Source organism: Aotus nancymaae, unplaced genomic scaffold, assembly GCF_030222135.1.
Source record: "Aotus nancymaae isolate 86718 unplaced genomic scaffold, 86718_ANA_hifiasm-v0.15.2.pri h1tg000028l, whole genome shotgun sequence".
NCBI classification, from domain to species: Eukaryota; Metazoa; Chordata; class Mammalia; order Primates; family Aotidae; genus Aotus; species Aotus nancymaae.
Genome location: NW_026988441.1, coordinates 38,050,079 through 38,062,571, shown reverse-complemented (window position 1 = coordinate 38,062,571; position 12,493 = coordinate 38,050,079). Strand labels below are relative to the sequence as shown.

The window sequence follows — 12,493 nt, the reverse complement described above, 5'->3', positions numbered from 1 at the left end:
AAACAGGCTCACATCATCATTCAAAGTCATCAAAGACGACCAACGCAAAAGCGAGTCACTGGACTATTAAAAACTTGGAGAAGACAGTGGGTAAAAGGGGTACTTTGGGATAAATTCTAACCCTCTATGCTGGTAAATCAGTAAGTATTGTTTACATTTGAAAAATCAAGAAATAAGAAGCAGATTAGCTGGTATTAAGGAGACAGGCCAGAGAGGGCTAGGAAGCCAGCCCTTGGCAGGAGCACTCAGGAGGCGGGTAACAGCAACTTTGTATCTTACATGTTTCCACTCTGTTTGCTTTGTTGATAATGTGGGCCCTGGCTGATGTAAAAGATACTTTTTAAGTACCTCAAGTATCATTCCAGAGGCTGGAGTGCTCTAAGAGGTTCACTCCCTCTCTAAACTTTTATTCAATGCAACAGACTGGGAGCTGGGAATTTACTTTCTGATACATTTGATGGGGCTGCTATCCACCTCCAGGCCCCACAGACAGACTGCAAGATACAGGACTCAGCTACTTATTTCCAGGCTGCCTGCAAACTGACACTCAAGCCTGGCATGGTGGCATGAGTCTCCCAGGAGCTGAAGGCCAGCCTAGGCAACACCGAGAGTGAGACCCATCTCTTTTGTCTTTTTTTTTTTCTTTTTTGAGACAGGGTCTTGCTATGTTGCCCAGGCTGGAGTGCAGTGGCCATTCACAGGCATGATCCCACTACTGATCAACACGGGAGTTTTGACCTGCTCCATTTCCAACCTGGGCCGGTTCACCCCTCCTTAGGCAACCTGGTGGTCCCCTGCTCCTGGGAGAGACCTCATCTCTTTAAAAACATACAAAAAACAAAAAACTAACCCTTGAGAGTGAGCCCCACTTATCACCCCATCTTCCAGGTGCTGTGTCAACATGGCAGGGAACAAAGGGGAAATAAACAGTCTCTAAGTGGATGGAAAACAGCGTCCGGGGCCCATCCCTGTGCTCGGGGTCAGAGAAAAGGGTCTGGGGGTGAAGGGACTGGTGAAGGAGAAACAGAGTGGATGCCGCCGGAGAAAGGAAAGAGGGTCTGGTGCAGGAGGGGGCAGCCACGGCTTCTGCTCTGCCGACGTGGCGCAAAAGCCACAGGCGACACCTACGCAAACGGGCAATGGCTGGGCACCAATAAAAACAGGCTGCCCTGGCAGTGGCCGGACCCAGCCCACAGGCCAGCCTGCCCACCCTGGTATCCACACAGGCAGCGGCCTGCCCCCTGAGCCTGTGTCCCCGCCTGCAGTAGAGGGCTGTGGCGAGAACAAAATGCGATCCTGCACACGAAGGGCTGAGCGGGAAGTGCTTGGTAGATGGCATGTGTCCCCACAATTAGGAAGTGCTTTATAAATATCTGCCGCTGTCAGGAGCCTCCACTGCCGCCCTCTAAGAGGCTCAGAAAGGGAAGAAGGAAAAGGGGAGAAGGTGAAGACTCAGGAAAGCGGAAATGCAGAGGGGAGCCGAGGCTGAGAGAATCGCAGGCAGGCATCCCTGTGGAACAGCAAGTCTCTACTGCCGTCAACATCTGTCACTTCCCCACCAGGCTGTAAACCACTTACAGGCTTAGGGCCAGGGTCCCGGGTCCCAGGTCCCAGGTGCTGTGAAGCTCTTGCTTCAAGCTGAGGACATCCACGCTTGCGCATGGCTCACCTCCTGGGGCCCCTGGAGCTCCCGGGCCCCCCATTTTGCAGGGTAGAGGGGTCAACAGCCCAGGAAGGGCTCTCCCCACCCTGGAGTGCTTCACTACAGAAAGTCCTTCATTCCTTTATCAACCCATCACTCAAGAAGTATTTACTGAAGCCCCATGATGTGCTGGGTCCCAGGGGGCTCAGCAGTAGAAAAGCAGACGTGGCCCCAGCCCTGAGCTTGGCAGACCATCCTGCACTCTCCGATTCCCCACCACGGCCTTCCCCTTGGGCTCACTTCCCCAGGGGGACGTCTCTGATTAGAAACTGGGTGAGTTTCCACCTCTGCCCCGTTGCACTGCACCCCTCCAGGAAGGCCAGGACCCCCACAGCACAGGTGGAGGAGCTGACAGAATACAACTGACTGAGGCACACCTGCTTAACCAATGACGGCCTGAGACTTGAAGGGAGAAGGAAGACTGGAAGAGAAAAGACAGTGGGGACACGAGCTCCTGCATGCTTTCTGCCCCCAAATATTCAGAATTCTTAACATGGCACCCCAATCAAACACAGGCCCGGTGGACAATTTCCTGATCACTCACCAGCCAGGTGACTTCAGCTTTCCCATCCATGTACACCTGGCTGTGCTCCCTGGCTGCTTCTCAGAGCCCAGGTCTCAATAACGACATGACAGAGAGCCACCGCCTCCTTCAGTTTTTCCTACAACTAACTCAACAGCTGGAGGTGACACAGCTCCAATGCCCCCACGCCGAGGGGTGCAAGCGGGAACCTCATGGTTGGGGGGGTCCTGCTGCTCCTGAGAGATAGGTGGAGCCTGACCTTGTGGGGAGTGAAACCAGATGGGTCAGAGCTGTGGGAACTCAGGGCTTGGGGCCACTCACCGCGTCTGGGCTTGGGGAAGCTGTCGTGCAGCCAGAAGACCACCTTCTCCACGAAGTGCTGGATTTCACATTGCTCGGGGCCGCGGACAAACACCATCCAGTCGTGTGTGAAGCCCTCTGTGGTGGGCTTCTTGCGCAGCTGGGCACGGTGCCCCAGCTCTAACCTCACCTGGACGGTGCACTGGAGGGAGAGAGAGGTGGGGACCGGGTCAGTACACGGCTCCAAGCAGGGGCTTGTCCCCTCACCCACAGAGAACTTTCCATAGAGACCTGCAGCAGTGCGATACGCTCTCAACCCAGTGAGGAGTACACAGATGGCTTCCCAGCGCGCCAGCACCTTGCTGTGGACGCCCCGTGCCTTCTCCCCTCCATAGGCCCACGCAGTCCCCGCGTCTCCTCCCATCCTCCCTGTTATCCTCAATTCCACCCGCACAGCCTCCTCACTGGTCCCCAGCTCAGCCCAGCTCACTCCTGCCTCGCGGCCACGGCACTTGCCTAAGATGCTCTGCCCCTGGGCTTCCCACACTGGCGCCTCTTGTCACTGGGCTCTCAGCTTGACTGTCCCTCTGCAGGGAAGCCTCCCCTGACCACCTGATCCAAAAGCATCCACCACCACCCCCATCACTCTTTATCACAGAGGTTGCTCTTCTGAGCACTTTCATTATCAAAACTCATCTTACTGACGGCTGTCGGTGTCTCTGCCACCTAAGCTTGTTGACTCCAGCATTTTCATTCCCACACACGAACCCATCACAGCGCCTCCCGGAGGCCCCTCTCCTTCCCCTAAGTCATCAGCTGCAACACTGGCTTTCAGTTTCAAAAGCAGAGTGGGCGGTTCCTGAGCAGAAGGAAGAGGCCAGCCTGCACCCCTCCGCACCCCCACCGCCCCTCGTGACTGGTCCCAGGTGGGCCTGCAGCCTGGGTAGCCCAGCTCCCTCTGCTGAGCATGTCATGTCTGACACTTTGCCCTGAAATACAAGGCAGCCCAGGCCAGTTCCACGCTACTGAATACAAAGCCGCATGCCTTCAAAGCACTCTTCATACCTAGGCTGGCCAAAACCACCAACAGAGAACCTACAGTTAACATCCACCCTGCTTTGTAAAAACTTCCCCAGACTTTTCATAGATATGGCTCTGACACCTACTATCGAATGCAAGAATGTTACAAAATAAAGCAGCAGCCAAGTGCACACTTGCTTCTAAGTGCTGAGATAGCCGGGAGCCAGCCAGACCGTGGCCTGAGTCCCACAGCCTCCCCTGACAGAGCTGCCCTCCCAGGCCCCAGACCAGACAGCTCCCAGCTGCGCCTTTCCACCCCATCACTTGGCAACTGGCCAGGTGTGTCCCAGTGGCTGCAATCCCTCTAGTACCTGTCCCTTCTCTGGTATTCCGAGGCCCCATTCAGACCCCCGACACCTGGCTGACTGCCCCTCTCCCCCTCCCTCCCTCTCCGTCCCCCTCTGAGCTCTCAGTTGTCATGAAATGAAGCCAGGGCAGGCAGATCCAGCGCCCCCACCCCTGCCCACCATGTTAAAGCTTTCCACGGCTTGTCACTCTCTCAGAAGGAAGCCTGAGCCCCACGCACGTCTTCCATGAGAGTATTTCCCCAGGTCTGAGACACTTGTCTCTTTTCACATCCTAATCCTTTAGAAGTCAGAGTGCACTCTGCATGCACAGGCACACAGGTGCACACACACACACACAGAGAAGCTGCTCCTGAGTTGGTGGTGCCGTCTTGGTAGCTCAGAGTCCCAGAACTGAGGAAATGCAGGAAATGCACACATTCCAGCTCAATCCCACAGCCAGCCCCAGACACACCAGGAACGTCCACTCCTCTCCACCTTCGTCTCTACTATTGCCGCAGCCTGGGTGCCCTAAGCTCATTTTAAAACTCTACTCATCCCGAGTCCCGGCTCACACGCTGCCGTCTTTCCAGGGCCCTTTCTGGCAGCCACACTGGAGACCAACCCTGAGTCCCCACAGAAGCTTGTGGGAAACTCCACGGGAGCGCCTTCATCCTACCCTACCCCTGCTCCGGCTCCTGGGTTGTTGATGGCAGACCCCAGAGCCCCTGTGAACTCTCTGAGAGAGGGATGACGTCTTGTTCGTCCTCTTAGCCTCTACTTGAAACCACGGTACAGCAGGCCCGGACGATGCTGGATTAATTAAACCACAGAGCCTCTCAGGTCACGGAGTTCTGAATGGTGCTTTGGGAGAGGGCAGGGCCACAGTGGCAGATAAGGACAGGTCGGTTCCAGTGTGCTGAAGAACTGGCCAGAGAGGCTGAGGGCTCTGTGTGCACAGCAAGCCAGGTTAAGAAATGAGGCAGAGGCGTGCAATTTGTATTTGCCAACTTAAAAAGTAAGTTAAAACATTTACATGATACAGATATACAATTTTTATTTGTCAACTAAAAATTAATTTTTAAAAAGAAATGGGGCAGAGGGGATTCCCTTGGCTCAGGACGATCATCCCTCTGGAGTTTTCTGGGAGAAGAGGGCAGGGATTCCCTAGGGACTGAGCACACTGCAGGGGGGCCTGGGATCAGGCTGGAGTATCCAGATCAGACACAAAAGAAATAACCCATTGTAAGTGGATGACAGACACAGGAAACAGTCTGAGTGAAAACCCCCTGGCCAACTGTGTACGGTGTACGGTCTGGGGTGCAGGCAGAAAAGGGTGAACAGCAAACAAACGGCAACTCAAGCCCAGAGGAGGAAACCAGAAGGAGGGGTTGGAAAAGGTGTGAACACAGCCCGAAACCGGAGAACTAGCAGGACCCGAGGGTGAAGGAAATTCAGGTGACTCCAAGATCTGGGCAGCAGGGAACAAAGTGAGGGTAGATGAAAGATCAGGTGAACTCCTAAACCCCCGGTGCTGCGGATTTATGACTATCTCAGGTAAAAGTCCCATCACCAGATATGTGAAGTGAGGGCTGAGCTTCGGCACAGCAAAAATACTTAGACCAGGCACGAGTGTTTATGTGAACAGCAATGCATTCCAAAAGACCCAAAACAACACTGACATTAGCCCCAATCGGCTGTAACCACCCTCTATGCTTACATGAGTGGGCCTCTGCGTTTTTCTCTAAGAAACAGGAAGGCAACCCCTGCCCCGCTGGGAGGGTTACAGGTGAAAAGGAAATACACATCTATATCACGGGAACAGCCCCATGACTCGGGAGAATGCCCTCTGCTTCTGTGGCGCTGGCTCACACACAATGACATCGCCTCCTCGGAAGCACTTATTCACTGACCCGGCCACTCAGACCTCGGCCGATTTCCCGGCATTTTTGATGACAGGGAGTTCCTACCCAGGGCATGCAGGCGGCAGAGCAGTTATTGTGAAAGAGTGAAAGACCGCCGTTCCACTGGAGAGGGGGAGGATGGAAGCACCAGAGCTCCGCCACAGTGGCCAAAGTAAACAGGAAGGTTCCGAGGCAGCCATGGGTAATCTTTGCAGCCGGCAGGCCGGGCCCAAAGCACTGCCCGGGCGACACTGATGCCCTGAGGGCTGGCGCCAACTTGAGCCTCAACATCCACGGTTTAGGGCACACCCCAGACTCGACCAACAGATGCGAAGTTCCAGCGCCTGGCCTACTGCACCCAGGGGACTGTGGAGAGCTGAGGAGGGCACTCCCCGGATTGGTGAGGCAACACAGAGCCTCTGCTGTCGTAGTGAAAAAGGAATCACGAATTCAGTAAGACACTCAAGCCACGTCAACGCGAGGCAAGAAGCCGAGCCCCAGCCAACGCCTTTGACTTGTCAGGTCATGATAATTTATTAGCACAGCTAAGGCAATTCCATAGCCAAGGGTAACCGCCCCCTCTTCCCCCACACCACCTGGACTCTTTCCCTGGCCATTAGGACCAAAGAATTGAAGCTAATCAATTAGTGCTCTCTCTAGGAAGGGTGCCTGGCTGCAGAGGCTAACTGACAGGCTCTCCAAAATGTCTCAGAATGAATGTATCTGATTGGTCAGTAGCTCGCCCCCAGCTTTATCCCAGCAAGTTCCTTGAAGGCACCAGGAACGCCAGCTGCTGGGAGGCCACTTTTTGGAACCTCTGGAATGGATGGCTGGAAGCAACCCGGGGGCTTTGGTCTCAGGACTTCCACTTCCCTGAACCTCTGGGATCACCCCAACACCCACTTCCCAACAAAAACTCGGAACAAAGGGAACCTTCCAGGATGGTCCCGCAAAGAGCTGTCCATCTCACTTCTGGAAAATCATCCAAAAGACAGCGGACAGAGGGATGGGCACAAGTGCTCCGAGGGCCATCTGGGGACAGTTAGGTTTGGGCAGAGGGCCTCAGCTGGGACATAGCCCTCTCTCCAGGCCAGCTGGCAGAGGGCACTTGGAACCAAAGGGCCCAAATCCCAAATCGGGCAAACCAGGCAAACAGCCCCTCGAGGGCAGCTGTCTCGATGCCGCGTGCACATCTCCCCAGTTGTGGGCTACAGCAGCCCTTGCCTGGCAGAGCCTTGAGCCAGGCTGGTTCCAACAGCTCCGCACAACTCCAAACCCTTCCTTCAGCCGACACATCCCACTTCCTGCAAGCCCTGCACTATGCCTGGGCCCCGGAAGGCAGGTCTTTGACAGCCAGTTTATCTGAAGGCTTCCCCTGGTTTTCTGGTAGGAATTCTTCTCAATAGACGCCCTTCCTCTGAGAACCTGCACTTCACCAAGTGGTGTAATTACACCTGGAGTTCAGCTACTTCATCTAATTCCCTCGGAGGCAATGATCCCCTTCCTTCCCAGGAGAGGAGAGCACTGAGGAGTCTTTTCCCTCTTCAGCCTAAATTGATTTTGAAGTCCTCCCGGGCTGAGCATGGGAAGAGGTGGCGGGGCTTGGGTGATCCCACGGAGTGACAGCAACATGAGACCCAATAAAGCACCCTGCAGAACCTTCTCCCGCCAGGCCCAGTGGGGGCCCTCACTGGCAACACCGATGAGAAGGTAAGAGAGACAGGGAAAGATGAGTGCCCCTCTGTGACAGTCCTCTGAAGCGGAGAGCTGCTCACCCAGAGGGCAGGGGCCTCTCAGTGACAGCTACATGGGGCCCTGGTCCCCTAATTGCTGAGACACTGGGACAGGGGGCCAACATCTCCACCTCTCTTCTGGCTCCATCTGTCCTGGTCCCTCTGACCCAAGGCACAATGACAAAGCACTGAGAAGGCACTCAATGAATTTCTCTCTGGAAGCTCTCTAAGAGAGGTAATTTGCACCTGGAAATGCAAGTTCCCCTTTATAAGGTCTGCAGGCTCCTGGTAAGACTGACTGACTCTCTGACCAGACTGTCAGAGGAGGCCTGGGACAGAGTACTTACGAACCAGGTGCTCATAGATGTGTAGACAGGGTACCAGGTATTTCCCAGGTTCTCCAGAGGGGTGGGGGAGCAGACTTGGGGGATTTTTTAAATGTATACAACCCCAATAAAGCTATCTGTCACCAGACCAAGTGGGCCTGGCTGCAAAGGGACTGATTCCTAGCTACTTGGATTTAACCAGCACCTGGCAAAGTTGAGTGCAAAACCTCCCTTCGCGAACCACAGGGGCATAAAGGGAAACAGGACCCTGGTCCCTGCCCTCAAGTGCCTCACAATATAATCACTTTAGGACAAAAAACCGGCCGGGCAGTTTTCCAGGCAGCAGCTTCAGAGGTGGGAGCAGGCAGGAAATCTGTCACACCGAAGCCAGCGACCTAGGTAATTCAGAGCTTTCCAGGCAGGCTGGGGGAAGGAACCGAGCTGCAGGAGGAAGAATCTACCTGGCCTTGCCTGCTGGTAGGACTGCCTGAGCCTGCATTTCTGCATCTGTAAAATGGGCCCCTGGCAGCAGAAACAAACTTTCCCTGCTGAAGAACGTCCTTGCGAGGCAGCCGCTCTCAAATCCAAACCCGGGAGAGCATCTGCAGGACCAGCAAGCAGCAATTCCAGTGTGGGGGCACTCCCAGGTCCTCGTGAAAAACGTGACTGCCCAGAGGCCGACACCACCTCCCTGCTCCCAGGCCCTTTCCCAATCTCTTCGGCATATGCTCAGCCTTATCCTTGTCATGTCCCAGTCCCCTCCCCCGGCCCCAGCCCAGGAAGCAAACCACACTCCTTCCAGACATAACCCTTAAGTGAGCGGGGAACTCGCTCATCCCTCTGCCAAAAACAATACAAATACCACAGACAACACCAGCACAGACTTGGGGCGGGCAGGAGGGAATCAAAGTGTGGGTTTGGGTTAGGGCAAAGAGAACCAGAAAGGCGTTTTCCTGGCCATGGGGAAAAGATGTCAACGCTGAGAAGCTGGGAGCCCAGAGCACAGTGGGAAATCCCGCTTCTTTGTAGGGGGTTCTGAAAGTCCTAGAGGAAAACAGGAGGGCAAAAAGAGATTCAGAGCCTCCCCAAGCCAGCGACTGGGTGGAAAGCCGCACTACTTCCCACTATATGAGACACTAGCAGGTTTGTGGTATCTGGGGGCCCAGGAGGAGCGGGGGCCTGGGTTCTGCTAGATTCAAAGCATTTTCCCTGTGCCAAGAGTCCCACAGGGACTGTATTGCCAACTCACCTACTTAGGTAAAAGACACCATTCTCCCCAGTTTCCCCAGGGGCCTCCAGCTCTGTGAGGAAGGGACAGAGCCCTTGGGCCTCTCTCAAATTAGCATGAAAACTCTACTGGGGAAGCAGAATCAGCCTTTGGGTCCAAACACACTTCCCTCTGGGAGCAGTTTCCCTTGCAAACACTTGTGAAGGAGGGAGACCACCACCATCGATGGAACTTCCTGCGACCCTGGAAATGTGTCTGCACTGCCCGCCACAGCGGTCAGCAGCTCGGTAATGGTGGTGACGGAGCGCTTTTAAAATGTGGCTGGTGCAATGGAGGAACTGAAGTTGTCATTCGAGCTAGTTTAAATGTAAATCAGCCACAGATGCTGGTGGCTGTGGTACTGGGCAGTGCCAAGCCAGCTCTCTCCCACGTCTGTCTACCTGAGCGAGACCTTTATCTCCCTCTGTCACAGAGCAGGAATGCCACCAATTTCCACTGTCCACTTACATAAGTGACAGCCACCCAGACCTCCAGGGCCCCGCACATCACAAGGGGAACAGACATGCTTCAGCCTAGGACATCTCCCCCAGGGACTAAGGAAGGAGGGCAGGGCCCATACCCTATGCCTCTGTGTGCCCAACAGGACCTGCCCGGAGGCGGGATTCATTGAAAGTGGACACTAAAGGTACATTTCATTTGGGTTTTTAACTCAATACAGATTGGAAGCAACAAGCTCTGTCCCTTCAGTGGAGATCAACCCATACCACGCCATGGAAATCCACCAATCAACTGCTGCAAACTCTTCTTTACCTCTTAAGTGGAAGACAGCAACACCTAACCCAGATGTGAAACCGTGGGGATTGGGTGCCAGCAGCATGAGACACCTGTCTCCATGACCCTGTGCCACAGGCGGTGGGACGGGCAGGAGGGAGGTTCCTTGCCCCCTACCTATGAAACCACACCGCCACACAGCGCTGCCTCAGTGGTGCCAGCAGCCAGGGACGCCCCAAACTGCCCTCTCTAATTGCGGAGATTTCGCCTGGCACCCCCACAGCCCCACAACACCTTTCCTGGCCTGGCGCCCCTGAAAGCCAGGGCAGCAGGGGAGGAGAAAGAAACGATCCTATGGTGAGGGCCAGCAATGGTTCTGAGCTCAGAGAAGACGGGTTGGGGCAGAGTTGGGTAAAGGGGGTGCCAGGGTCCAGGAAGACCTCGTGTTTATGAGAACCAACACAGACCAATGGGGAGGGGCCATCGGGAGCGTTTAGGGAGGTTGGGAACCCCATCGGGAGCGTTTAGGGAGGTTGGGAACCCACCCACCCTGGGTTTCAACTGAGTCTCTAAGATCCTGGGGTGAAAAAACAGAGAATGAGGTGGAAGGAGGGAGAGGGTAGTGGCTGAAAGAGACATCAGGACTTATCAGGCTGAGGGCATTAGATGAAGTGGGAGACGCTGAATGCAAAGGTTGTGCCAGAGACTGCAGTACTGTGAAGCCACAAACCAGACTGGGGGGAAGATCTGGACTGAGGTGAAACGTGGGGAAGCCTAAATCAGGATCCCAGGGACGGAGTGCGCCCAAGCGGAGGGCAACAGCGGGCAGTGGGTGACTCAAAGGTCTGGGGGATCCACGTCAGAGAAGAAACTGCTCCTGGTCCTGGTCTAAGAGCAGAGGGCCTGAAGGTGAAAGAGACAGCCCCGCCGGGTCCGAGGGAGAGTGACCAGGGCCTGAAACTAAAAGGGGGCTGAGGCAGCAGGGTGGGTCAAAGAAAGAAATCTGAAAAGGCAAGTACAAAGAGAGGGGGCACTCCAAACAGGCCTGAGTCCCTGCAGCAGAAGACAGAGGCCAGGGTCCTAGGGAGTCAGAGGAGCTCAGGCCAGGGCTAGGGTTGGAGGAGAGAAGAATGCTCCGGCTGCAGCCGGGGCAGGATCAGAGGGGACAGAAGGCCCAGGCACAGGTAGGGGATGGGCGGAGAGAAAGCTCAGGCTGGGCCTGGGTTCAAGGAAGAGAGGCCGCAGAGCAGGGTCCCAGGGGGCCGGGGACGCCTTATACCTGAGCTGAGGTGGAAAAGAGGACAGGCAGCAGGTTGGGGACTCTAGGAGTCTGAGGCGACTAGGGGCCAAGGGTCCAGACAGGAAAGGAGACAGTGACTGGCCCAGGAGCCAGAGGGGTGAAGGTCTACAGGGCAGATCCGAGGGGTCCCGGGAGGGGTCTGGACGGGGCCGAGATCCCAGGAAGCGCCTGGAAGGAGCTCTGGGCCAGGCTGAAGTCCCGAGAGCTGTCTTGAGGTCCCTAAGCCGGGCTGGGGTCCCCAGGGCCGTCCCAGGCGGGTGCGGGTGGGACTGGGGTTCCGAGGGGTCTCCCGGGGGCCTTCGAGCCAGGCTGGGGGTCGCCAGGGGCGTCCCAGGGGGCTCCGGGCCCGGTCGGGGTCCCGAAGGGGGTCCGAGGCGCCCTGGCCGGGCTGGGGGTCGCGGATGGGGGAGGGGCGCCCCCGCCCCACATAAAGGCCCGGGGAGCGCCGGGCGCGCACAAAGCGAGAGGGCGGGCGGGCGCGGGGCGGGGAGGCCGGGACCGGGGAGGGCCGGGCGGGCCGGCGAGCGGGAGGGGGCCGGACGGGCTGCGCTGGGGCGGCGCGGCCGCTCCTCACCTGATTGTCCATGGCTGGCGCCCCGCCCCGCCCCCGGGCCCCGCGTCGCTCGCCGCCGCCGCCGCCGCCGCCGCCGCTCAGCGCCGCCCCGCCGCCCTCATTGTCTGTCAAGCGCCGCCGCCGCCGATCCCGGCCGCCCGCTCGCCCGCCAGCCCCACGGAACCGGAAACCACCGCCAGCCCGGGTCGCGCACCGACCACTGGCCCCCGCCGCCGACTCGGGCCCGCCGCATCGACTGACAGCCACCCGGGCCAATCGGCGACATGAACGGTCGCTCGTGGCGCGGGACTTCCGGTCTGGTGGGGGCCTGCCGGGCTGCGGTCGGAGGGACGAAGCCCGCAGCCAATAGGAGGCCGGGACCGGAGGGGCGGGAGGAGGGAGGGAGGGAGGCGCGAGGCGAGCCCGGCGGAGGGGAGCGCGAGGTGTGCGCCGCACGTGGAGGGGGGCGGGGGCGGACGGGCGCGCCGCGCCTGCGCGCTGCGGCCCGCAGGGGGCGCTGCCTCGTGGCCGGAGCCTCTAGGGCGGGAGCGTCCCGGGACTGCGACTGAGATTACGCGTTCGAGCCCTGGGGAGGAAATCCCGCGTAGGGACACTTTTGTTTCCTGATCGCGTGATGCTGCTATGTGATGGAATGAGCCCTGGGCTCTGGAACTGGAGATTAATTTTTTCTTTTGAGACACAGTCTCGCTCTGTCACCCAGGCTGAAGTGCTCTCGTTCGATCTCGGCTGATTGCAACCTCCACCTCCCGAGTTCAAGAGAGTCTACTG

General features: G+C 57.2%; 1 protein-coding gene across 2 annotated transcripts in view; it reads right to left on the bottom strand.

Moving 5' to 3' along the window:
- Nucleotides 1–11,916, bottom strand: part of MLLT1 (MLLT1 super elongation complex subunit) — a 73,133-nt gene extending 61,217 nt beyond the window's left edge. Inside the window, exons 1-2 of one of the 2 annotated variants that reach the window (XM_021676796.2) lie at nucleotides 11,726–11,916; nucleotides 2,547–2,727 (exon numbers count right to left, since the gene is read on the bottom strand). In XM_021676796.2, the coding sequence (XP_021532471.1) occupies nucleotides 2,547–2,727; nucleotides 11,726–11,737 (193 nt within the window). In that variant the 5' untranslated portion in view covers nucleotides 11,738–11,916. The remainder of the gene's footprint in view (nucleotides 1–2,546; nucleotides 2,728–11,725) is intronic. The other variant, XM_021676797.2, reaches the window with a different exon arrangement.
- Between the last annotated feature and the right edge of the window lie 577 nt (nucleotides 11,917–12,493).